Below are 27447 nucleotides of genomic sequence, written 5' to 3'. Positions count from 1 at the left end.
ACGGCGGCGGCGCCCCTTCTCCTCATTAACTTTACAACGAGGTGCCGTAAAGCGCGGGAGGGGCCCCTTGCTTAGAAGTGCCGGAGGCCGTGGCGGGGGGGGGGGGGGCGGCGGCGGTGCGGGAACTGAATGCCACAACATTTAAAGCCAAATTGGCCTTTCACCTCCCGCCCCCTAGCCGGGGGATGCGTCATGGTGGGCAGGGCTTCTCTGAGCCTCTATTGGTTGCGCGCGAGAGTCTGCTTGCTTCCTATTGGCGAGGGGCGATGGCACGGCGTGCTGTTCATTCCCCCTCCCACCATGGCTTTCAGTTGGCCTGTCAAGGGCAAGAAGACTGGCAGGAGCTGAAGAGGCCACAGAGCGGGTTTGTTTCTTATTCTTCTTTTCACTGTGGCGGCTGTGCCTGGGATTGAGGCCATCAGCACAATGGAGCGGTCCCCTCCTCTTATTTCAAGGGCAAGGCAGGTTGAAAAGTGTTGTCAAAGGGTGAAGACACTGCATTCTCAGCCAGGGTTTAATAAGACTGTTTTTAGAATGGAGTTTAGGATCAGGATTACAACACTCCCCACTACTTTTTGGACAGTGTGCTCCGGTGCGTTGGATACTATTTTTATAAATTATCTTTATTGATATCTCACTTTTTACCCCATCTGCCCCACTGGCACTCACTGTGGTCACGTTTGTTGAGCTATACACAATAACCCTAAGGTCTGTTTTTCAGTAATGCACAGATTAGTCCTTTATATATATGAGAAGTTGGGAGTACTTACTTATAAGGAACGGCTGCTCCTATGGTCTAAACCACTGACCCTCTTGGGCTTGCCGATCACAAGGTTAGTGGTTCAAATCCCCACAACGGAGTACGCTCCTGTTGCTCTGTCCCAGCTCCTGCCAACCTAGCAGTTTGAAAGCACATCAGTGCAAGTAGATAAATAGGTACTGTAGCCTTCAGTAGTGCTGTGGCAGGAAGCTAAACAGCGTTCCCGTGTACTCTAGTTTCCGTCACAGTGTTCTGTTGCGCCAGAAGTGTTTTAGTTATGCTGCCATTAGTTTATGTCTCAATTCATTAGACACACACAGAGATAGGTACTCAATTTAAGTACAGTAGATAAACATGCCATCTTTATAACTGGGGGGGGGGAATAGATTGTAAGTGAGGGCAGGGGCTGTCTTATTTAATTGATTCTAAGATGCTTTTGAATTATGGTGCTGGAGGAGACTCTTGAGAGTCCCATGGACTGCATGAAGAGCAAACACATCCATTCTTAGGGAGGTTAGCCCTGGGTGCTCACTGGAGGGACAGATCGTGAAGCTGAGGCTCCAGTACTTTGGCCACTCTCTGGAAAAGACCCTGATGTTGGGAAAGATGGAGGGCACAAGGAGAAGGGGCTGACAGAGGATGTGATGGTTGGACAGTGTTCTCGAAGCTACAAACATGAGCCTGACCAAACTGCGGGAGGCAGTGGAAAACAGGAGTGCCTGGCGTGCTCTGGTCCATGGGGTCACAAAGAGTCGGACACGACTAAACGACAACAACAAGCTACTCTGGGATCCTGTTTGGCTGAAGAGTGGGGTACAAATGTTATAAATTATTTTAGATTCCCTCTTTTTAGTTGCCAGCATCCCCCCCCCTGCAGTTCTTTGAAAGTAGAAGTGAACTGCTTGTTTTCCACATTTAAATCAAAACACATTGACAAATATCTAGCTAGGTCATACTCAAGAGTAGACCCACTGAAATAAATGGACAATGGGTCTACTCTGAGTATGACTATCAGTGAATATTACCTACTGTTTATTTAAAACAGCTACTGGATGGCTCTTAGCAGCTTTCAATTTCATAAGTGCAAGGAGAGTCTTTATCTAGAAAAGATTATTTTTAACCCAGGGAATGCTGCCTTTTAACATGACTTTTAGCCTCTTCTAAAGCAGGCAAACAAGTTGGATGGTTGCTGTTATCTTTGGTTAGAAACAAGAGATAACGGAAATGCCTGTTTCCCTGCTACCTTTGGATATAAACAGCACTCTTTATGAACTAGTTTAAGCTTGCTTCATCTCTCTATATACCCTGCAGCTCTTCCTCCTCAAGAAAAGTTCTGAATTCTTCTTGTTGCTAACAGGGGCTTTTAAAAGAAGAATCAGAACACCTCCACACAAAATGCCACTTGGGGCTCAATATACCCAAACTCCACAGGGGCAGTTTCTTTGACTGTATGAGTGAAAGAGACAAATAACCCTTCACCTAATTTGTTCATTATCATCACCTTTGATCCAATTCCTCGACAAACACACACAAAAGGCCATTTAGGTCGATAAGTGGTCGATTATTAAACAGTGAGTATGCTGGATGGAGGACTGACCTGAACACTGTAAACACTAATGTCCTTTCCAAAATAACTGGGATCAAGGGGAAAGCGTCAGCTACTCAAGTACAGTGTGAACTGCCAAGTTTTTCAGAAGGCTGTGAACCAATCCGGGGCTTCTGTCAGCCGTAAAATCCTTCCACCATAGACAGTGCAATCCTATATTCACTAGTTCTTGAAGTCTTCTGAAGTGGAGGCTCTATCTGCTGCTGAAACCACTCCTGCAGAAGTGCCTCTGCACATTATGCTAATGCTTCCCCAGTAAAGTTCTCCCTGCAGACCCCTGAAAATAGAAGTCATAGGCAGGCCTGTGCACAGGAAGAGGGGGCAGCTGGGTACACTTTCCCCAGGCCTTGGAGGGCTAAGCAGGCTGGGGGCCCCACCAGAGACTGGCTGCTTTTTGCTTTGAGTTTATAACTATTCTAAAAAGTCTCCCGCCCTGGGCCTCAGAGAAGCTCTGCACTGGCCTGGTCATAGGTGAGGCATGAGTGGCATGGGGAGAAGTATACAGACATGGTATGCTAACCTCCCACTATGCAATTCAAACACACCAAACAGCTACATCAGGACAGGACCAAAACTGCACCCAAACCATCCCCAGCTCAGGAGGAGAGGGGAAAGGAAAAGTGTGCCAGGTGGAGAAATCTTCCTATATTATTGGAGTCAATGAGAGAGGAACTGAGCTTGGCTTCTGTGGCTCTGGGAGACTTGGTTCTAAGAAACGTGTTCTCAGAATGGTCCTAAGAACTTTATTCTGAACAGTTTCTAGGTTTTGAAGTTTCCTGCAGTCCCCAGATTTCAGCACGGTAGAGGATTCACCCACTCTGATTTTTCAGAATGGACAGAGCAGGCATAGGCAAACTCGGCCCTCCAGATGTTTTGGGACTACAAGTCCCACCATCCCTAACAGGACCAGTGGTCAGGGATGATGGGAGTTGTAGTCCCAAAACATTTGGAGGGCCGAGTTTGCCTATGCCTGGGTCAGAGTTTTTACCTTCACATCTCCATATATGGAGCAAATTTGGGGACGGTGTGGGGCACACACAGCAGGAAGAGAGGAAGGAAGTCCCATTGCACTAGTAATTTTTGCACTAGCACAGTTATTCCATTGAATATTGCCCCATACATTTAAAGCACATTTATACTACTTGAGGGACGCGGGTGGCGCTGTGGGTTAAACTACAGAGCCTAGGACTTGCTGATCAGAAGATCGGCGCTTCGAATCCCCGTGACGGGGTGAGCTCCCGTTGCTCGGTCCCTGCTCCTGCCAACCTAGCAGTTCAAAAGCACATCAAAGTGCAAGTAGATAAATAGGTACCGCTCCTGCGGGAAGGTAAACAGCGTTTCCATGGACTGCTCTGGTTCGCCAGAAGTGGCTTAGTCATGCTGGCCACATGACCCAGAAGCTGTACGCCAGCTCCCTCGGCCAGTAAAGTGAGATGCACGCCCAACTCCAGAGTTGGTCACGACTGGACCTAATGGTCAGGGGTCCCTTTACCTTTACTACTTGAACATTCACAATGTCCCCCAAAGAATTATGGGAACCATAGTTTACCCTTAACAGAACTACAGTTTCCTGAATTCTTTGCGGGCAGTCATGTGCTTTAAGTGCATGCTGTAGATATGACTGGTGGGCTTGGTGAATAGGGGCTCTTTTGTTTTAAATACCTATATCCAAATGTACATTCTGTAACACAAAGATCATGAGATTCAAAAGTGTCAATATTTTACATTATGAGATAGTCTGATACTCTATCATCTACTGTCTGCCTTCTATAGTTGTGTGTTTTACATGTAACTTGTGGTTCCAGATGGAGATGTGCTTCTAGCGAGACATCCATTATGTGCACTGGTACCTGGTTATGCATCTGCGTCCACATCAGATGTTTGCATGGAGATATTCACTATTAGCCTAGGGCTACTAAAGAGTGAGTGACTCAAAGTGAAAGGAAATGTGACTGAATGAGAAACAAATGAACGAGTATACTTGAAGGACTTCAGTACAAATCACTAAACATGACCAGTACTTACAATTTAACAAAGAGTCAGATCAACAACTAAGGTACAATAGGTTTTATTTTTATTTCATTATAAATAGAGATGTACAGATGAAGGCCAATACTGAGGTTCCTTCCCAGGAGCCTGTCACAGTAAACTCTTGCCCATTTGAACCCACAGTTAACTTTTTCTGCCAGCATCCTTCAACATAGACATGTGGACTTCTGAAGACCAATTCGGACAACTTCACACCATTCACCCAGCAGCTGAAGCCGGCAGCTGTAGAAGCAGCAACAGTAGACACAGCATACAGAAAACAGGATTAAGAAGCGTCCCTAAATGCAATTGTGTCTAACAAGGTACAAAGTCCCAAATGATCATTGTGCTATAAAAAATATTACACTTCATAAAACCAAGTTTGTTTTTTAAAAAAGTTACTCTGGTACATATAATAAATGTCTGTACACTGCAGCCCCTTTCAAACATGAAACGTTGAAGCATGGACATTTCAAACCAAACAGTTCACAAACATGGAGGTGGAGTTGGTAAATAAAATACTGCACCGCTATCTAGAAAAGCTATTCCATACCCACAAACCACAAAATGAACCGTTTACAGCTCCATAACTTCATGTGTGGGGCAAGGAGGAGGAAAATGGAAAAGGTGGTGGCAAAGATAGAGAGAAATGGGATGCCCTGCCCACTTTTGGTTCTGCCCCTACCCACCCCTGGCACATTGTCCCCAACAGATTTCCCCTGAGGAAATGTGGCATCTGACAAAAAAAGGTTCCTCACTTAGGTTCCTTAGACTCATAAAGTGTCCAGTCGTTTCCTGCAGATCAGGTTTTGCACCTGTTTGATGGGTTCAATCTTTAAGGCATTGCACAAGTCTATTTAACAGGAGAGTGCAAAGGTAATGTGCCTAACATGCAGAACCTCTGGATCACCTGCTACAACTACTATAGTGGCTTTAGAGATTTCAGCTTTTTAGTCTTCCTGGGTAAAGTATTTCTCTGAATCATGACACACCCTTTCATCCCTGACCAGCTCTTCAAAACCCTCAGGGGAAGATGTTCAGAAGAACTGGATCTATGTTTCCACCAGTTTGTCTTCATGATTTCATGAACAGCACTAGAGAGCACGGGAGCAAACCAAACATTTGGCTTCAAACAGCCTTTTAGAGAGGGAACCAAAAAGGCAGCCTTCCTGATATGACAGTTCTTCTTGTAGGGTTTTGTCAAAACAAGCCTCAACCATTCCTCTTAGTCTTACTTTACAAAGCCAAGCAATTATTTGCACCTGAACAGCACATATGCAAGACAAGTGAAAGCCACTGGTTGTTTCATTCTCATTAGGAAAAGGCCTGAATTTGCAGTGTGTCTATATTCTGAGGAAGAAGCAAACTGCATTAATCAAAGACAAAACCCACAGCTCCATATCTGTGCTTGAAACAATTGTAACGTTAGGAGACTTTTTAATGTGTTTGAGAACAGAGGGATTCAGTCACCCCAAATAGCAAGTGGCCTCATGGTGTTATGCAATGACGCAAGCAGCTCTATGCAATTCTCACTTCATACACACACACATGGGTTTACAAGGGCATTTTCCAAGGTGAAACATAGACATACTTAGAAACACAGAATTGTATAGTTGGAAGAGACCATGAGGGCCATCTAGTCCAACCCCCTGCAATGCAGGAATCTTTTGCCCAACGTGGGACTCAAACCCATAACCCTGAGATTAAGAATGTTATGCTTTACTGGCTGAGCTATCCTGCATGAGAAACTTAATTCAGATATATGGTAGCAATGGCAGTTGGAAAATAGGAAGCTGCCTTATACTGGATCAGCTCACTGATAGGGTCCATCTAAGTCAATATTGAGTGGCAGTGGCTCTCCAGGGTTAAAGACAGGGGCCCTTTCCAGACCTACCTGGAAATGACAGGGAAGGAACCCGGCATCTTTTTGCATGCAAAGCATGTGCTCTTCCATTAAGCTATTGTCCTTTTCTGGCAACTAGAGTACCAGTGAAGTGCATTAGATGAAACACAGATTTGGAAATGACTGAAAAAGCACATCAGATGCAATGCTTCTCTAAATCCAATGGGATGAGAGAGTACAAGGTATTACAAAATTAATCTGTGGCACATAATATATTCCACTGGGAAAAAGCACCCGAGCACCATGATTCTGTGAAGGAGCAACATGCAATTTCAGTTATTTCTAAATGTGTGCATTGCATATAATGCACATTACAGTTGTACCTTGGATCCCAAGGTACAATCGGAAGCTGTGCCTTGGTTTCCAAATGTTTTGGAAGTCGAATGGACTTCCGGAATGGATTCCATTCAACTTTGGAGGTATGACTGTACAGTACTTATACTCCTACTGCCATTATCACCATAGATGTGAATCATCACCATGCAGACTCTACAAGTGGGATGCAACATCTCCTGTGGTATCTATGGATAGAAAGGGCAATATTTACACATAGTCAGCAGTCACTTATGAACTGGACTAATATACCCTTGGTTGAGTAGGGTTATGATATCAGTAAGTCCAAGAAGTAGTGAAATTGCACTCTTATTGTTAGGAAATAGCCAGGGCTATTTGAGTGATCATGGGCGCGAGTGATCATGCTCTTCTGAAGTTTACTATACAGCGGAAAGGAGTAGCCAAGCATACTAGGACTCAATTTCTTGACTTTAAGAAAGCCGACTTCATAAAACTTAGGGAAGTGCTGGGTGAGATCCCATGGACAACAATACTAAAAGGAAAGGGAGTTCATGATGGCTGGGAGTTTGTTAAGAGGGAGATACTAAAAGCACAACGTCAGGCAATACCAATGAGACGGAAACATGGAAGGTGCCTAAAGAAGCCAGGGTGGCTATCTAAAGAACTTTTAACTGAATTAAGATTAAAAAAGGATGTGTACAAAAAATGGAAAAGGGGGGAAACCACCAAAGAGGAATTCAAACAAATAGCCAGCACGTGTAGACACAACGTCAGAAAAGCTAAAGCACAGAATGAACTCAGGCTTGCTAGAGAGGTTAAAAGCAACAAAAAAGGCTTTTATGGGTATGTTCGTAGCAAAAGGAAGAACAAAGAAACAGTGGGGTCACTCAGAGGAGAAGATGGTGAAATGCAAACAGGGGACACAGAAAGGGCTGAACTCCTCAATGCCTTCTTTGCCTCAGTCTTCTCCGATAAAGAAAACAATGCACAACCTGAAGAATTTGGAGCAAATGATTCAGCAAAGGAAACACAGCCCAGAATAACTAAGGAGATGGTACAAGAATATTTGGCTAGTTTAGATGTATTCAAGTCTCCAGGGCCAGATGAACTGCATCCAAGAGTATTAAAAGAACTGGCAGATGTGATCTCAGAACCACTGGCAGTCATCTTTGAGAATTCCTGGAGAACAGGCGAAGTCCCGGCAGACTGGAGGAGGGCAAATGTTGTCCCTATTTTCAAAAAGGGGAAAAGAGAGGACCCAAATAATTACCGCCCAGTCAGTCTGACATCAATACCAGGGAAGATTCTGGAGCAGATCATTAAGCAAACAGTCTGTGAGCACCTAGAAAGGAATGCTGTGATCACCAATAGTCAGCATGGATTTCTGAAAAATAAGTCATGTCAGACTAACCTGATCTCGTTTTTTGACAGAATTACAAGCCTGGTAGATGAAGGGAACGCAGTGGATGTAGCCTACCTTGATTTCAGCAAGGCATTTGACAAGGTGCCCCATGATATTCTTGTAAAGAAGCTGGTAAAATGCGGTCTTGACTATGCTACCACTCAGTGGATTTGTAACTGGCTGGCTGACCGAACCCAAAGGGTGCTCATCAATGGTTCCTCTTCATCCTGGAAAAGAGTGACTAGTGGGGTGCCACAGGGTTCTGTCTTGGGCCCGGTCTTATTCAACATCTTTATCAACGACTTGGATGATGGACTCAAGGGCATCCTGATCAAATTTGCAGATGACACCAAACTGGGAGGGGTGGCTAACACCCCAGAGGACAGGATCACACTTCAAAACGACCTTGACAGATTAGAGAACTGGGCAAAAATAAACAAGATGAATTTTAACAGGGAGAAATGTAAAGTATTGCACTTGGGCAAAACAAATGAGAGGCACAAATACAAGATGGGTGACACCTGGCTTGAGAGCAGTACATGTGAAAAGGATCTAGGAGTCTTGGTTGACCACAAACTTGACATGAGCCAACAGTGTGACGCGGCAGCTAAAAAAGCCAATGCAATTCGGGGCTGCATCAATAGGAGTATAGCATCTAGATCAAGGGAAGTAATAGTGCCACTGTATTCTGCTCTGGTCAGACCACACCTGGAGTACTGTGTCCAGTTCTGGGCACCACAATTCAAGAAGGACACTGACAAACTGGAACGTGTTCAGAGGAGGGCAACCAAAATGGTCAAAGGCCTGGAAACGATGCCTTATGAGGAACGGCTAAGGGAGCTGGGCATGTTTAGCCTGGAGAAGAGGAGGTTAAGGGGTGATATGATAGCCATGTTCAAATATATAAAAGGATGTCACATAGAGGAGGGAGAAAGTTTGTTTTCTGCTGCTCCGGAGAAGCGGACACGGAGCAATGGATCCAAACTACAAGAAAGAAGATTCCACCTAAACATTAGGAAGAACTTCCTGACAGTAAGAGCTGTTCGACAGTGGAATTTGCTGCCAAGGAGTGTGGTGGAGTCTCCTACTTTGGAGGTCTTTAAGCAGAGGCTTGACAACCATATGTCAGGAGTGCTCTGATGGTGTTTCCTGCTTGGCAGGGGGTTGGACTCGATGGCCCTTGTGGTCTCTTCCAACTCTATGATTCTATGATTCTATGATTCTAGGGCTCTTGATGATTTTGGGTGCACTGGGCTCTTCTATTTAAAGGAGCAAGCAAGGGCAAAAGTGAACACAACAGAAAAACAGGTCCACATGTTCAAGATTTCAAAAATCTACAATACGCCTATCGCCTGTCAAGCCTGAGCCAAAACCTTCATTTTATGGAGTTTCACAGCATTGTTTTATTCTAAAAGTCACACTTCAAGAACAGCTTCCCTGTTGCTGTCCTGTGTGCGCAGCACATAGAAATGAAACATGAAATATAATTTAAAAATTAAGGACAAAATAGAATAAAATAAATTACATGACGTTTTGTCACACAGAAACAGACCCTAAGGAGCACATTACAGTAGCTAATGCAACAAATCTGTTCTCTTGCATCTGCAGGCACAATTGACACCAATCTCCCAAGCTGTGTTTAGTATTGGTACGGCTTCACCACTCAGCAAAATAGATGTAATCTATAGGACGGCGTTTCCGTGTGCTGCTCTGGTTCACCGGAAGCAGCTTAGTCATGCTGGCCATATGACCTGGAAGCTGTCTGCAGACAAACGGCAGCTCCCTCGGCCTATAGAGCAAGATGAGCACGCAACCCCAGAGTCGTCCGCGACTGGACCTAACGGTTAGGGGTACCTTTACATTTACCTTTATAGGATACAATATTATGTCTTCACGTTCCTCCCCCCCCCCCCAAGAGGAAACGAGAGACAATGTAGCATGCTGGTTTTTCCTGCAGAGTTTTAAAAGGTGGCAAAATCCATTATAAAATGCAAGTCAAGTAAAGTGCTTAAAATAATGGCCGCAATACAACTCAGAATCATAAAGCTGCTAAACCCAATATTTCAAAGGGCTTAAACATGCTTAAGTCTGTTTTGGGTTGTGGCCAATGAGTGCAATCCAGAGTAATTGACCAACATAGCACTTGCCACTGATGTCAGTGGGAGGTGGAATGTGTCCATTCTTGTCAATCACTTTATGCACAACACAACCCAATACAGTCGGGGAATGTTAGTCCAACATCACAGTTACGCCTGTTTCCACTGATGTTAGAAAAATATTGTAGATTTTTTTCTTACTGAAATTTCTCCACTGACAGTTTCTTTCGCTTCTGCTTGTAAGGTTATTTTGTCATGTAGCTAATCGTGTGGCATTATGAGCCATTATTTTAAATGGAACAGGCAAACAAAAGATCACCATCTCCATGATAAAAGTAGGAGAGTTTGTAACACAGCATAGCATACTTAGAAAGCACTATTCTTGCATTCATTCATCCACACAGAGGGAGACTAGGTCATGCCTACTGCCCCACCAAAACCTCCACACACTCAAAGTTCTATTTGCACAGAGCCTCCACATATAGGCCTATGGTGCCATAAGGTCCTGTATCCATGATCCATACCCTCAGTTTATCAAAGCATAGATAGTTGGTTGATTGATTGATTAATTAATTAATATAAGAATGGATGTCCAGAGCAAATGAGGTCCTTGAATGTGTGGCTATTAGCATCAGTGGGTGCAACCACAATCTCTCCCCTCCCCCATGCATTATTTGCTGTAAAGACCAAACACATGAAAGGGTGCTTTTTGAGAAGTACAGCAAGCGCTATTCAGCCAGCTCTTCTTTCTTCATGTTAAATACCGTTCTTAGTAGGCCATTGATTTCACAGCATCACATGCCTCTTCCTTTCACATTCAGCTCTTTGGAGATGAACTCTGCTGCAGCTGATAATGGGTAGCAGGATCAATTGCTAGCTGCGACAATTCACCATGACACAAATGCTGGTAGAATTGACCCCTAAAACCAAAGCGACTTGTTTCTCTACTGAAAATTGCTTACAAAAAGTGGTCTTACAGAGCATCTAAAAGATCCCAAAAATAACATTTGGAGAAAATGAGAATAGGATCTTAGCAGTATACACTTAAATAAGAAGCAGTACAGCAGTTGAAAAATTGGCACATGACATCTTTGAGTACCTGCTAACTCAGGATCTTGGCATTAACTTAAAAAACAAAAGCAACAAAAGGAATCGGAAAGCAAAGGATATCTTTGCCTTATGCTGGACTTCTGCTAATTTTAGCAATTTATGTGCCAATAGTCCAAAGTCCTGCAAAATTAGCAATACAGATCAGCCTCTCTGAGCAACATGCGGCGCATGTTTTCCCTTTTTAAACCAGGCATTCTTTGGGACCACTACAACCTCGTTGAGGTCAGTCTTTTCATCCCCCTCCGCTGGGCCAGGTTGGAGGACAATACAGGTTCCAGCCTTGGTGCCTGAGGTGTTCGGTTTAAAGCAAAGTAGGTAGCTGCCATTGCTCCCTGCAAAATAAAAATTGAGACCATGCGGATTTAAGAACAATGCCTGCTTTCACTCTTTAGTCCCACTCCCCACCCCCAATTTAAAGAAGATGGGGTATCTGCATCAAGACATTATAGCAAAGGGAGCTTCTCCCAATTACTGCTTCCTTACTTTCTGAAGCAGGAGCCTATATTCTTCAACCGCTAAGGCTAGTTTTGACTGTGGGACTCAGCTGAGTCATTACTTATATATCACACTGTGGATTATCATGCACATGGTTGCTTATGTTCATATGAAACAAAAGTGCATATTGGAGAAGGAGTACATGTTTGTTGGTTCATGTGTGCGTGCCTACACATAGGTGAAGAATGAGGATTTCAAAAGGTTTCTCTTTCCACCAGATCTTTCCAATCCCACCCAGAAAAAAAATGTAGCTATACATGCGTATGTGCAACTCCTCTTCTACCAGTCCTTTATACTAACTGACAGATGGGGACTAAGATTTGGGAAGGAGGCAGGAGGAATCTAGGTCCTTGTCAGAGCCTCATGCCTCCTTCCCAAAGCATAGTCCCTCGCATACCCAGCCTTGGGAAGGCAGCCTAAAGGTTAAAAGGTAAAGGTACCCCTACCCGTACGGGCCAGTCTTGACAGACTCTAGGGTTGTGCGCTCATCTCACTCTAGAGGCCAGGAGCCAGCGCTGTCCGGAGACACTTCCGGATCACGTGGCCAGCGTGACATTGCTGCTCTGGCGACCCAGAGCCGCACACGGAACGCCGTTTACCTTCCCGCTAGTAAGCGGTCCCTATTTATCTACTTGCAACCGGGGTGCTTTCGAACTGCTAGGTTGGCAGGCGCTGGGACCGAACAACGGGAGCGCACCCCGCCGCGGGGATTCGAACCGCCGACCTTTCGATCGGCAAGCCCTAGGCGCTAAGGCTTTTACCCACAGCGCCACCCGCGTCCCTACTAAAGGTTGGGAGGCGTCAAATGTTGCCAAGGGCCACCCCAAAAAGGTGTTGAGGGCCATATGTTGGACCACACTGCTCTAGGGCTATCACTCTCCTTTTCTGTATGCAAGAATACAAAGCAGCTTCATTTGGACTTACCTTTACCAGGTGAACATCCTGTCGGCTGAGCTGATTCTGAGATAGATACTCCCCGTTTACTATCCACGGGTGCCTTAGAACCAGGGCTGCTGTCAAGCGCTGATGGGGGTCTACGTGAAGCATCTTTGACACAATATCCTGTTAAAAAGAAATTAGAGGAGAAGAAAACTTGTGATTTTGTTTTCTTTTCCCCATGAGGATTTCCATTTTAAGCCTAGCTAATGGTGGTAGTTTCAAAATATGGAATACTGGAATGGAAAATGCCACTAGGAACTCATCATCTGAGAACTGGTCCTGCGTCCCTTGAATGTAGCCACTGCAAACAAAGTTCCATGGTAGGTTGCTGAAGTGGGGTATGAGGTGGGGCAGGGAAAGACATACTGCCACAGTCTACTGACATACTGCCACATCTAGCCAACTCTCTAGGATGTTGTCTTGGAAATGTGTTGACTTTTAGGCAGGTAGAACAGAGGATTAGTGAGTTTATTTGGGTTGTAACACAGAATGCAACATGCACAGAAGTGGTGCTAGCCAGTTAGTGCACTCACTCCCTGCAACTAACGGTGCTTCTAGATGATCAGCTTATTGGGGATTCATCCTGATTTGTTTGTGGAGAGGTTAAATGAAATTGTGTCAAGCAACTGTTACTCCACACTTTCCACTGCTTCCATTTTTGCAAATAGTCCAATCTTTTGGGGAAGCAGGTTTTCAGCATAAGACTTCCCACCCTACTGTAATTAGGCAACCTGAATTTGCCAGTATGTGACTGAATCCGATAAAAAAACAGCAACTGTATTGAAATGCCCTAAAACTCCAAATCACCATTTTCACAATGGATAGGATACTGTGCAAAAGAGGCTTTTAGCAACAGCTTCCCTGTGTTCAAGCACAGTTTTGAACTTATCCTTAGAAGGTATGTGAAGGCGCTGCAATGAATTCACAGCCCAATTCTGCATATTAGGTGATGAACATAGGAGTCAACTCCTGGGGGCTGAGGTACCTTTGCCCCCCTTTAAAATATTTGAGGGAGCCAGGCCTCCCCAAATTTGATGGGCATTGCCACTCAAATGTTGCGCATGTGCTACATCATGTGATCAATGATGCGTGGTGCAGCTTACCTGCCCCCCCCAATATTTTACTCAAGTTGGCACCCCTTGCGATCAAGTACTAGCTTTAGTCATTAAGGACCAGATGTCGATCACTTGTCAAGGGGTCCATATAATGTGCTACGGTACTAAAACAGCTAAATGTGCTAAGACAGTTAAAACAGTCTCCTTTTCTCATGTACTAAGGATTGGGATGGGTGAATAAGTCTACTTCTGGTCCGTGTTAGCTGCACATTCATTCACCCATAAGTCCATTCTATCTGTTTCTGGTTTAATCTATGGTTTTAAAAACAAATACAAAAAATTGTATTGAAGTAGACATTTCTAAATAACTTTTCTTTCAAAATATGTGTCTGAAAACAATTTTGATACATTTTTGAGCCACAAACAGCCTTAGAGGTTCCGAAAGGCCAACCTAAAAATATGTTATCTGCTTACCTTAGCAGCATCAGATATTGAATCCCAGTTTCCTCCTGTAAGTGCATACTTTCCACTGCCAATTCTGGCGAGAATCTCCTCTGGGGTATCATCTGGCCCATTTGCAAAAGGAGTGAATCTGTTGAGCCACAAGTGGGCATTTTAAAGAGGTGTTTGCACAATGCAGAGTTACCAGAGCATAATAATAGGTTCGGCTTATATAAAACTTTTAATCAGGCCTCACCCACTGAAGAAATAACAGCATTATTGATGAAAATGATTAACATAATTCACTAAAGTAACAACAAAAATTGTGAGATGAGGCCCTTCATTTTCATGGACACAACTGTACGACACCTCTTTTGAACTGTGTCAGTCATAACAAAACATCATCGGGGGGGGGAGGATATTCCTCCCTCCAAAATGTCCCCCTTTATTTATCTTCCTTGCAAATGTAGAATGTTTTGGTAATTTTTTTTTTAAAAAAACCTAAGTATTAAGGAGCTAACCCCTTAGCAGGACAAATAATTGAGATCTAGCACAATGGGGTGGGGGTGAATCTGCATACACACTATACCTTGAAAGCATATTCAAAGCATATCCCCCCCACACCTCAATAATGCTGGGATTGGTACACCCCTTACAGAGCTACAGTTCCCAGCACCTTAAAAAGCTACAGTCCCCAGGATTCTTTGAGGGGGAAATGTACTTTGAATGTGTAGTCTAGCATGTGGCCTGAGGCTTAAAGGTAAAGGTAAAGGTACCCCTGCCCGAACGGGCCAGTCTTGACAGACTCTGGGGTTTGTGCGCCCATCTCACATCTATTGGCCGGGGGCCAGCGCTGTCCGAAGACACTTCCGGGTCACGTGGCCAGCGTGACAACGCTGCTCTGGCGAGCCAGAGCCGCACACGGAACGCCGTTTACCTTCCCGCTGGTAAGCGGTACCTATTTATCTACTTGCCCCCGGGGGTGCTTTCGAACTGCTAGGTTGGCAGGCGCTGGGACCGAGCAGCGGGAGCGCACCCCGCCGCGGGGATTCGAACCGCCGACCTTTCGATCGGCAAGCCCTAGGCGCTGAGGCTTTAGCCCACAGCGCCACCCGCGTCCCTGGCCTGAGGCTTAGGAAAGTGTCAACTCTTATTTTTAAAGCAAAAAAGAAAGCAGAACAAGACCTCATTTTAGGAGCTGAAATAGATGTGATGCTAGTCATGCAATTAGCAATTGTGTGAACGGCTTTTTACAAGTAAATGGCAGTGTGGGATCCCGGTTTCAGCATGGGACCCTGTTGTTGGGTACAAGGTGCTTTAACCCTGCTCTGGATTGAGCTCCCAATTTGGATTGGGTCACTGTTGCTTGCCATTTACTTTTAAAAAGTCATTCATACAATTGCTGTTCACAAGGAAGGCATCCCATTTGTTCAGCAGACTTTGTCTGTGTAAAATCCCAATTTTGATTGTTGTTCTTTGCAATAAACAGGGGAAAATGAGCTCCTTGGGTGATGTTTGGCACTGGTTACCTCCAGGGGGGAAACTTTGCTGCCACTGCAGTAGCCCATGGGGAAGACTTCCAACTTGTGCAAAGATACTAGGAAGGCCTTGCACCTACCCTGCTAACATGGTGTACAACAGAATCCCTAAGCTCCAGATATCACAGGCTGCATCATAGCCTTGTCGCTTCAGAACCTGTGGAAAGGAGAACAGAAGTAGAAGAACGAGGTTATAAAACTCTTTTTGGAACTGCCAAGAAATTTATGATAGTGGCTTGTTCACATCTGCTTGAACTTGTTAGAAAGAGTGGTCACCTTGGACAGGGAAATAATTGTACAAGGAGACCTAACAATGCAAGTTGAGGAAATGAACTACAGTCGTACCTTGGATCCTGAACGCCTTGCGAGACGAACGTTTTGGCTCCTGAACGCCGCAAACCCGGAAGTGAGTGTTCCGGTTTGCAAATGTTCTTTGGAACCCGAACATCTGATGCGGCTTCTGCGGCTTCTGATTGGCTGCAGGAGCCTCCTGCAGCCAACCAGAAGCCGCACTTTGGTTTCCGAATGTTTTGGAAGTCAAACGGACTTCCAGAACAGAAAGAGGTACGACTATTTCATTACACAGTCTGGTTTCTTTCACTATGTATTCTTGACTCCTGCATCCTCAAAAGGCAGAAAATATACCAAAGGAGAGAGAAAACTGATGCCAGTGATGGCCAACTCATAGCAGAGAACTAGGGTCTCCACCCGAAGAATGCAGCAGTATATTCAATGAATGGTTGTTTCTGTCCATAGGAATAAGAATTAGGTTTTCAAAAGTGATAGAGCAATTGCACAATTTAAGGCTACATGCTTCTTTTTATTTTATCACTTGGGCCTTAGTGTTTGATGGTGCTGTTGGGTGGTTGATTTGTGCAAAACAAACAAACAAAACCTGCCCCACTTCCAGACCACTATCCAGAGAATAGATTTGTCCCTTGCAACACCAAATTTTGATCAGTTGATCATAAACAAAGGATCCATAGCATTTAGAGCATGGCATCTTCCCAGAAGCTTATTTAAATCTGTTTCACACATGGCTTTATTCTTACAGAACTGTTATTGCTACCATACAAAATAAGCATATATGTTATGCATGTGTGCACTGTCATGAGGCTTCATTGAGAAGTTCAATTCAGTTCACATTTAAAGCTGAATTCATTAAATTCACACTTTCCAAAGCAACATGAGAACTGAAATACAGTCATCCTTCCAAATTCACACTTATTTGAATTTTGTGATGCAGTGATTCAACTGAGCGTTTACAAAATGCATGTTAGGGAGAAGTGAGAATAAAAATGGATATACTAGGAAAAAATAGCATTCAAATAACAGTAAAAATGCATTCTATTAAGAGAAATTGTTTGCAAAAATGTGTACATTAGTCAAAACTGCAAACAAACATGGATTTATTAAGATAAATTTGCTGAATAATTTTCATGAGGGTTGTTTTTAAAAGAATAAAAATAAATTGTAAGTTGCTGAAGTAATGTGGAAAATTGAATTTATTATTGGGAAAATGAGAAACAGAGAGAACGAAAACTGACAGCTCTTTCCATCCCTAACTGTCACATATGATGAATGTGTGTGTCTTGTTGTGCCACAGACGCAGTTGTTCATTCCCATATTTGTTCCAAACAAATCAAGTTTTCAACATGTAACCAACTATAACATTACGCAGACAATTACTTTTAACAGTTAATGATGAAATACTGTTTTTCAAGAATTGGTTTCATTGATCAGAAATGTGTTTAATGTTTCAGAAATAAATTGCTATGACTACATGTAAAGTCACTATGGATTTTGAAACAAAGCAATAGTATGGTTTTGGCTTTTATTATATACTGATAGCATGAAACTGCCTGTGGGAGTCCTAATCATGTAAGCTAGAATGGTTATTATCAAATGAGACTTTGAGACTGAAAATACAGCACAGCATGTAGCTGCATGTTTGATGATTACACATAAAATTCTCCCTATGCTGGCCAAAACCTAAGAAGTATGGTGAATGCTACCTGGCACTAGATCTGTAATGACTTCCCCAGCAGTCTATAAGACCACAGATAAAGCCCACCTAGGCTTGGATGAAAACTGGAGAATAAAATAATTTACACACTGACATGAGATTAACAGCCTTTGTGATTCATGGTTTGTTTTCCTGCATTTGTTCCCACTAGATGGCAGGCCAATTCCTCCTCTCAGATATCCTTAACAATCCACGATAGTTCATGTTGTAATTATTACATTGCCGTCTACTAAAAGAAAATCAATGGGTTCCAAGTAAAACAGAGAAGACTAATGTAAGCAGACATGTTATTTCGCCTTTGCCATTCCCTCTGGCTGCTTTCCTAACATTCAATTTAATTGGACAAATGTTTCAGTGGCAAGGGAGTCGGGGATCAGAGCGAAGTTGGAGGTGAACTTCAGGATATTAGAGAAGAAAATGTTTCAAAAGCTGCTTGCCAAAACTGCTGTGGCATTTCTTACAAAGAGCAAAAGGGGAAAAGGGGTCAAACTCTTCCTCTAACAGTTTTTTGCACCCTGAACCTTCATCCAGCCGATTTACACCACTCCACCCCACATCCTGGTTTGCATGTTTGCAAGGCAAGAGCCCTGAGTCCTGTGGAATGCCACATGCAGACTCCCATGGGTTTGAGCTTGCCTTTTCACATGTCACCTTTGGAGACAAATCAGGCAAAAAGCAATAAAAACATCAGAAAATATGATGCTCAAGGAAAATGGCATGGACTATAGTATCAAAAGCAACCGAGAGGCCAATCTAAAGCTGTTTTGCCTCTCCAACCATGATGTAAATATGGGATATGATGTTACAGTTGCTGGAACAGGGATCGCTCCGCTATGTACCTCAGGTGCTACAAAATTGGCTGTATAACATGGTGTCATTAACAGGCCATTCTCAGCTCTCAGTTGTTTGGCAAATCCAAAATCACAGATCCTGATGGAGTCGGGGTTACCTGACTCATCCATGTAAAGAATATTACTAGGTTTCAGATCTCGGTGAACAACCTGCAAGGAAATGAAAAACTGTTATATAAAGTGAAGTAGCTGTTGCAATGATGCAATGTTGCAACAAGCTGTTGTTAAATTTGGTTTGTGTTGGCAGCTGGAAATTCTCAAGATTTACCACTTGAAGTTTGCTTCGGCATTTGGTGTCATGCCTTGCTAATGCTGACATTTACCAAATGATAATGTACATAGAGTTGCATTTTAGTCGTAAACCAAATAAATTTGATAATTCTTTTCTATTTACCTCTGGTCTTCTGAAATGTTACAAATTTTCACTAAATAGTATTCACTAAATTAGTATTCACCCAGAACAGGGCCATTTGATTTCAGATTGGCTATGTTGTCTGCCTCCTCTTCCCATAGGGTTAAATATATGCCCCCCCCCATATAAAATAGTGAGGCAAGTCCAGATATAAATGTTTATGATAAAGTCTATTATACCCTTTGGGTTTAAGGAAAGTAATAAGGATTAGCTCTTTGGTATGGAAGATACTATCCAAGTGTGATATCTTTGATATGGCATTCCTTATTATACAGGCGTGTTCTTCAATAGTAAATTAGTAACTTACAAGTTTATGCACATTTTGGGTAATGCCCAAATAAGAAATAAGATAAAGATAACATTTTTAGAAAGCAGAAGAAATTGTACTTACTCCCTGGGAATGCAAATAGTTGACAGTCTTGGTAATAGTACAAAGGACAGCACTGGCCTCTCGTTCTGAGAAGCACTTCTGCCGAAGTATTCGATCTAAGAGTTCCCCTCCTCGCATCAGCTCCATCACAAGGTATACATATTTCCCATCATCATAGACCTATACATGCAGAGAAACAATCAGGTGCGTCATTCAAAATTCTCCAGCCATCCATTTATTTATTTATTTCATTTATTGCCCTTTCATTTATCCTCCCTAAGGATGTAAATGCCATGTGGGCACTGTCTTAATGTTCCAGCACAAGGTTTTACCAGAAGATAATGGAAGCTAAAGTAGCTGAATAGGAAACAGTAGATGGAGGAGATTCCTCTTTCACTTGATGCTTGGTGGTGGTGTTTAGAGAGGGTCCTCCTAAAACCCAACCTCCCAATGGCAGCATTTTAAAATAAATAAATAATCATCATCATAGCATGCATGAATCCATAGTGAAAAAATAGAATTAAAGTGCTGATAGTAACAGGAGAAAGCAGCAACACTATAAAACACATTAAAGGTAAAGGTAAAGGGACCCCTGACCATTAGGTCCAGTCGTGGACGACTCTGGAGTTGCGGTGCTCATCTCGCTTTATTGGCTGAGGGAGCCGGTGTACATGTGGCCAGCATGGCTAAGCCGCTTCTGGCAAACCAGAGCAGTGTACAGAAATGCCGTTTACCTTTCCGTCGGAGCGGTACCTATTTATGTACTTGCACTGCATGCTTTCGAACTGCTAGGTTGGCAGGAGCAGGGACCGAGCAATGGGAGCTCAGCCCATTGAGGGGATTCGAACTGCCGACCTTCTGATTGGCAAGCCCTAGGCTCTGTGGTTTAACCCACAGAGTCACCCGTGTCCCTTAAAGCACATTAGCCTCTGAACAAAAAAAAAGATGGGGGAAAACCCTTTTTTTTTTTACGAAAGGGAGTACATAAGCCAATCCCATCTATAATAATCACAATACATACTCCCAATGGCAATATGTTGGGTGGATAATTTAAAGAGAGAACTAGTGCCCAGTTCTAGGCTCTACCTGACTGATGGTTGTATACTCATATAGAATGGTTGCCCTGCCCCTTCCTGCTTGCTGGAAAGATGCTGCATATCCCCTCCATCGTTTGGAGATATAAATATACGTGATTAACTTGGTGGGAAACAGTAGCAGAAGTAGCCTCCAAAGCACATAGCCCATTCTGCTTCTCCCTATTGCACATGATGAAGAAGCCACTTGTTTCTTCTTTAAACTCCTCAGGAACCTACCATGTTGATGTTTGCAAGATAGTAGTAACTAAGTGCAGTCAGAAATCTCGACAACACATTGCTGATTGTCTAGTTTGACCGTTGTGGTTTTGGTTATTTTCAAACCACCTAGAAGTTCCATGTGAGCATCAAAGTCATTGCATCTCATAGTTCCTGATTTTATTTATTTAAACCTTTACTTTATGGCCTCTCCCCTGGAATCTAGTGTAACTGAGTCACCAGTAATAAAAAGTTATTTTCCTACAAGTAACATGAATACATTTAACCAAACTCAAATCTCCACTGAGTCATATATGCATAAAATGTAGCTCGAATTGGCTTCACACCACTGTCTACAACCAGCTGTTCATATTTTTCTGTGGATCAGTTTGGTGACTTGAGAGACCACTTACATCTTTAAGAGTGATGATGTTTGGGTGCTGTCCATATCTCAGAAGAATCTCAATTTCTTCAGAGGGGTCCCTTTTGCTTTTATCAATGATCTAGAAGAAAAGGATTCAATGGTAATTAGGTGTTGTATTCAAGTGAAGGTGTAGCTAACATTCATAAGACTCCTTTGTGTGTTTACTCAAAAGAAGAGCTTCAAAGAAATGGAGACATACAGTGCATCAGCACACTAAAATTTCAATTAGCAATAACTGAGCCTCGGATTAACCTCATTGGTTACAATGCTGCCACGGACTCATTGAGATGCATCAACTCATTGGTTAAGCGGAATAACTAAAAACAGCAAACCGTAAAGGGGGGAGGAAATCTTCGTAACTACTAACAACAAATAGATGTCAATTGTACAGGTGAAACATAGAGAAAGAGGTGATGGGTTACGTTGCTTAAACTATTCTTTTCGGTACAACATGTGTTAGGATACAATGGTTTGCTTCCAATAAACCACAAATTGAACTCCACTCCTGAAGCAAGATTTCCCCACTATATACCCCACCCTCCACCCAACTGGTGTGGGATAGGGTACTGGGGCGGCAAATGGAGAGGAGAAATTATGGTGGAGTCCGTTATAGGAGTAGAAGTGCCTAGATTGTGACAAGGTCCTTTTGGATCCAGCCTTCTATTTTTAGGGCATATGTGTGGGATGCAAGATACTATCCACAGTGAAATGCATGGGGGGGGTATAAAGAATTCATTTGTAAATTTTGTGTGTCATTTCATATTCAAGTCACTCTGCAAGAAAGAGCAGATCCACTAACTATGTGTCATATGAATATAAAGTCCAAGGGTGGGAAGAGCATTAACAGCCATACAATGCAGGAATTTTAAAGTGGCAGTTTTGTCTAAAATTAATTAACCTGTAATATTAATACTGAGTAAAAATACTGGAGGTCTTTGCTGCTATGAAATACATGGGGTTCAATTTAAATACCTCTCCTAAAAATAAGTCTTTATGTGATTTTTAATCTGCTTTTGTTGTTTTTTTCTGATGCCAAATTACCACTGTTGTAAGAAAATTACTACGGTATTGCTAGCATTATTTTCAAAGAACATGGCATAATTCTATTTCCCCCCTCAGATGAGAGGTATTATGATTTTAACTGTTTCTAGGGGATCTTTTCTTTTTTTTTCACAGTTAAGCTTGATTAGCTTCAGCAATTCATTCGTGCTATGATTAACTTTTCCATAACATTGGAATAATCACTATTTTGGAAAGAGATAAAGGAGAAACACACACACACACACACACACACTTTGAGCAGCATGGCCATTAGTACAGAGTGTGCCCAATATCTGCAGGCACTATTGGTTCAGTCACTTCCACTATTCATTGACTCAGCATTCATAACACAAGCCTTCAATTGTACTGCTATTAGCACTCTGGGCATTTGAACATTAAGCCCTTTAATTAAGCAATTCACAAAGCATCTATCAGTTGGGCTAAATTAACTCTTATGATAAACTTGGATCCCAGATAGTGCAATATACCATAATGCCATTATACAAATCTATGGTGAGACCACTTTTGGAATACTGTGTGCAGTTCTGGTCACCTCACCTCAAAAAGGATATTATAGAGTTGGAAAAGGTTCAGAATAGGGGGACCAAAACGATCAAGGGGATAGAGAGCAATTCCACTGTGAGGAAAAGCCTGATAAGCAGCATCTCTGTGCTTCAAGTTAAAGACCTTGGCAGGTTTATACCATGGCAGGTGGTCCATTAAATACTACTGAATAATACCAAATAAAATATGTAGGGAAAACAATATGCAAACAGCCTTAGATGCATGCAAATGCAAATGCAAATTAGTTGTGGCTTTCCATTATATATTTCAACTGAGGCTTTCAGTGCTATGCAAGTTTCCCACCTCTGAATCAACAAAATATAGCAGTGGTAGAAGGAGAAGACTCAGCTACAAGAAAAGAAAAAAAAGATACAAATTCACGAGCACAAGAAATACAAAGACATACAGGAACTGGAAACCCAGTATGTACATGTTTGAAGATGTAATATTATTTGCTGGTTGTTACATGATTGCTTCTTTGCAAATGATTCTGCTAACAGTGAATGGATAAAGTTTCCCTGAGAATGAGTGTGAAAGTTCCAAATGTGTATATGATCACTTGTTTATAATAAATTTCTTCTTCTTGCCTCAAACCATTAAAATTCTGCAGATGACAGCATGACAAGGTGATGTCTTACCTTCACGGCAAACTCTGCTTCTGTGGATTTGTGTACACACCTCTTGCATACTGAGTAAGAGCCAACACCAATGTCCTCCTTGATTTCATAACCATCTGTAAAGTGAATATTGTTCCCATGTAACTGCTATAGAGGAAAACAAAACGATAGCATAAGAAGGCAGGTCTTATGGCAATATCCAACAGAAGACCAAACAGAGCTGAAAACTAAAAGCCTCAGCAGAACTCAGTTCTTAATTTATGCCAGTCCAGTTAAAACTATGACCCTTTGCACACTCACTTGAAATTAATCCCACTGAGCTGAATTCTCAGTGGGATTTTCTTCTAAGTTAGGGATGAGGAACTCTGGATCCTCCCAATGTTGGATTTCAACTTCCATCATCCTTGACCATTGACCATGTTGGGCTGATGAGAGTTGGAGACCAACATTGGGAGTGCAATGAGTCTCTGTTCTAAGCAAACATAAATGGGATTAGGCTGTAAATGATGCTATAACATTTAAAAAAAAAAAGAATACACCAGTGTCATTTTTAAAAAAATAATACATTGCTCTCTGGGTGTTTTAATACAAGCATCTCATTACCAGAGAAAGGAATTAAAACACGCACATATAATAATGCATGCCTGGAAGAGTTCTAGTTTCCTGTATTATTACTATTACCTAGAGAAATTACTTCACTTTCAATTACTGTGGTACCTCGAGTTACAAATGCTTCAGGTTACAGACACTTTGGGTTACAAATTCCGCTAACCAGGAAGTGGTTGCTCCAGGTTAAGAACTGTGCCCCAGGATAAGAACGGAAATCGCACGCCAGCAGGAGGCCCCATTAGCGAAAGCGCACCTCAGGTTAAGAACCGTTTCAGGTTAAGAACGGACCTCTGGAACGAATTAAGTTCTGAACCCGAGGTACCACTGTACATCTAAGAAACAGAACTCAGGGCAGGGCTCTGAAGACATTTGGAGGATTGACCCTCCTGCATGAATCTAACCATCAGCTGCAAACATTGTTGGTGGCTCTGCACTGTGATCTTCTCCCAAAGCAGGTGCAATTGGTTGGGACTTTTTGGTGGTAGTGCCTTAATTGTGGAACTCCCTCACAAGAGAGATTAGACTAGCCCCTTACCTCTTGTCCTTTAGGGAAGCAATGAAGACATTTTGTTCTGCCAGGTTTTCAATACTTTTAAACTTTTTTCTAGTTATGGGTTTATCTGTTTATTGTGGTTTGAATTATAACAGGGGGCTTTTTGAGAGCTGTATATAGGAGTGGGCTTAATTTTTAATGGCTGGAGGAAACCAGTTTGTTCTTTCCCCAAAGCACCCTTGAAATCTCTTTCTTTCTTTCTCTCTCTCATATTAAGTGAATTGCTGCCCTTTAATCCTATGGCACAAAACACTTGAAGACGCTGCTGCGCTGCCTACTTGTCATTCTTGATGCTGAGAAGCTTGCCCGCAGGGGCATCCAATAGGTCTCTGTGCAGAACATGAAAGAGAAGCACTGAGCTTCTCAGGGGTCCTTGCAATGTGCAAGTTCTCCTTCCATATAAACATTGCCTGCCCTTTTTCTGGTGTTTAATAATTCTACCAAATTTGGCTAATGAAAGTGTCATTATATGTTGCATACATGCAAAAACATCACACTGAAGGCAGGCAAGCACCACAGCATTTCAGGTAGAAGTCTGGGTTCCTAGTGACTAAGAAGAAAACCTAACAGAGTACAGTGGTGCCTCGCAAGACGAAATTAATTCGTTCCGCGAGTTTTGTCGTCTTGCGATCTTCTTTGTCTTGCGAAGCACGGTGTCAGGAAAGTTTTGGAAAAGCTTCAAAAATCACCAAAGTCTTTAAAAACCTCAAAGTCAAGTCGCAAGTGTTTTAACGGTGTTAAGAAAAAGGAAACAAACTTGCAAGACGTTTCCGTCTTGCAAAGCAAGCCCATAGGGAAAATCGTCTTACGAAGCAACTCAAAAAACCAAAAACCCTTTCGTCTACCGAGATTTTTGTCTTGAGAGGCATTCGTCTTGCGGGGCACCACTGTACTGCTAGCTTCTTGAGATTGCATTTAAGTGTCACGTTATGATTTCAACTTGCATCCTGATTTCTGTCAATAGGACTATCACAATCAGGAAAATGTATCCAATACTAAGTAATAGGCCTAACACTAATGTCCAGCCTGTGAAAAATATTGTGCTTTGAGCTTGTGTCTAACATTAGTAAAGGTCAACTGTGTTCACCCTGGATATCTGCAAATATATGGCGGACTGCCATCAGCCTCCAGTGACCATACACACTTTCACCAGATGCAGCCTTACCTGGACAATGGGGTGAACTGTGATTTTGTGGACATCTTGCTGTGGAGGCTCCTGCACCAAGTTGGATGCAACGAAGCTGAATCCCCTGAAGAGATTATGAGCGTTGGCACTTGGAGGGACGCCTGGGGAATCTGCAGAGGAGGTGAGATATGATTCAAGGGACGATTGGGGATTCCAAAGCCAATACAAAGAGAGTACAATATTTCCATCAGGAAATTAGAGTGCTACAATGCAGGTCCTACCAATGCTGTAAAGAAACAACTCCAGATTAAAAAGTTGACCCAGCTGACAGCAGGCTACCTTAGCGGGTGCAGGACTAAATGTGTGACACACACAGCTCTGTCTGCTCACCTGTGAGCATCTCCTACCTGGGGCAGCTGCCTCACTCTGCCTGAGCATGCAAACTCTTCCCAGTCCACCTTTACATAAACATAAAGCTGTCTCTGTATTTTCAGGAGTGGCAATGTGAACATAGTGAATGGTGGGATGAGGAGCCGAGGTACAAAATTACTTTTAGAATTGGGAGCAGCATATTGCAAGATGAGCCCATGCCAGCAACTCTCCTTTAAGCTTTAGATGCTAGAACATTGGTTATTGAACAATTTTCTTCTTTCTTCTTTCTGCTGTGCAGATTGCAGAACTGGTTTGCACCACAACAGTACACAATTGATATCCAGCTAATCCAGGCTTCCTCAAATTTGGCCCTCCAGATGTTTTTGGCCTACAACTCCCATGATCCCTCGCTAGCAGGACCAGTGGTCAGGGCTGATGGGAGTTGTAGTCTCAAAACATCTGGAGAGCCGAGTTTGAAGAAGCATGAGCCAATCTGTTGATTTGCACCAGTGTGGACACAAACTGAAGGTGAAAAATGATGACCAAGCAGCCATTTATTTAGGCAGCCAGTTAGCTGGGCTGGGAGATGGCAGTTTGTGGCTGTGCACACACTCTTGTTTACTCTTGCTGGTTCGGGAAGCAGTGTACACATGGTGTTAACCAAAAGCTACACCTTTCTTGTCATTTTTAAATGAAATAGTACATTCTGATGTGCTTCTCTCTAAATCAGCTTCCAACTGAATTGGGTGGAAAAGAACGGAGCTGCATTTTAATCCGGTATGTGAACCTAGCCTATGCCATCCAATCACCTGAAGACTTTACCACTCTCCCGTTTCCCTGGATTTCTGAATAGATGCAGGTGTGTTGGAAATTCTTGTCCACACTACAGTTTCTGTCCATGCTAGTATTACTCCAGATTTTATAGAGCCGAACTGGTGTGGGAAAATATCACAGTATGGACTCTTTCCATGTAATCTGGTCATTTCACAAAATGCTGGAGGCATAGAAAGGAACATTGCTGCAGCAGCAACCACACTGCCAGAGAAATGCAAAAGCTCACACTAACCTGATCTCTATAACTGAGAAATTGCCTCAGGTTATAAGAGCGATGACTGACTACAGCAATTTGAGAACTCTGCAGTGAATGAGCTAATTTGGTTTTAGCTTGGGACAGAAAGGAGCAATTTCTGAGGTGCTATTACTATATGTCAGAATCTTATGCAGAGAGGAAACAGAAGATATGAATAGGGTGGGTCAAAGCATAACACTCTCTCACTCATCTGCACCCCTCGCCTTGCTGCAAATCTGGAAGGGGGAAAAAGGCTGGGGTTTTATTAGGTTTTGCTTAGAGCTCTAATATTTCCAGCGATGTGTAGTCTAGTTGCCATAGGAAGCTGTGGTGTTATAGTATATATAATGCGGGAGACACCTGTGGAAGAACAATGTATCTGTATAACTGATTATTGGGCTCTTGGAAAAGCCAGAAAATTTTAGTTACAGAGAACTAAGTAAATTAAGTGGGT

At 42.8% G+C, this 27447-nt stretch overlaps 1 protein-coding gene and 1 long non-coding RNA gene across 9 annotated transcripts in view; one reads left to right on the top strand and one right to left on the bottom strand.

Moving 5' to 3' along the window:
* Positions 1–150: 150 nt before the first annotated feature.
* On the top strand, positions 151–27431 carry LOC309529031. 3 transcript variants are annotated; one of them, XR_014218046.1, is made up of 6 exons: positions 151–364; positions 4172–4422; positions 4539–4717; positions 23258–23339; positions 25580–25733; positions 26655–27431. It is a non-coding gene; the product is annotated as an uncharacterized lncRNA (long non-coding RNA). The 3 variants fall into 3 exon arrangements; XR_014218047.1 differs by lacking the exons at positions 151–364; positions 4172–4422 and having other exon boundaries at positions 4429–4717; XR_014218048.1 differs by lacking the exons at positions 151–364; positions 4172–4422; positions 26655–27431 and adding an exon at positions 26047–26643 and having other exon boundaries at positions 4429–4717.
* Positions 9224–27447, bottom strand: part of RPS6KA2 (ribosomal protein S6 kinase A2) — a 171676-nt gene continuing 153452 nt past the window's right edge. For 5 of the 6 annotated variants that reach the window (XM_082216715.1, XM_082216717.1, XM_082216718.1 and 2 more), the window contains 9 exons: positions 25592–25722; positions 23286–23411; positions 21032–21121; positions 19348–19506; positions 18533–18694; positions 15748–15824; positions 14163–14280; positions 12619–12756; positions 9224–11531 (listed from right to left, as the gene is read on the bottom strand). In XM_082216715.1, coding sequence (XP_082072841.1) covers positions 11406–11531; positions 12619–12756; positions 14163–14280; positions 15748–15824; positions 18533–18694; positions 19348–19506; positions 21032–21121; positions 23286–23411; positions 25592–25722 — 1127 coding nt within the window. In that variant the 3' untranslated portion in view covers positions 9224–11405. The other variant, XR_014218043.1, reaches the window with a different exon arrangement.

The sequence above is a fragment of the Podarcis vaucheri genome (assembly GCF_965113315.1).
Source record: "Podarcis vaucheri genome assembly, chromosome: 3".
Classification (NCBI taxonomy): domain Eukaryota; kingdom Metazoa; phylum Chordata; class Lepidosauria; order Squamata; family Lacertidae; genus Podarcis; species Podarcis vaucheri.
This window is presented reverse-complemented; position numbering and strand designations above follow the sequence as displayed.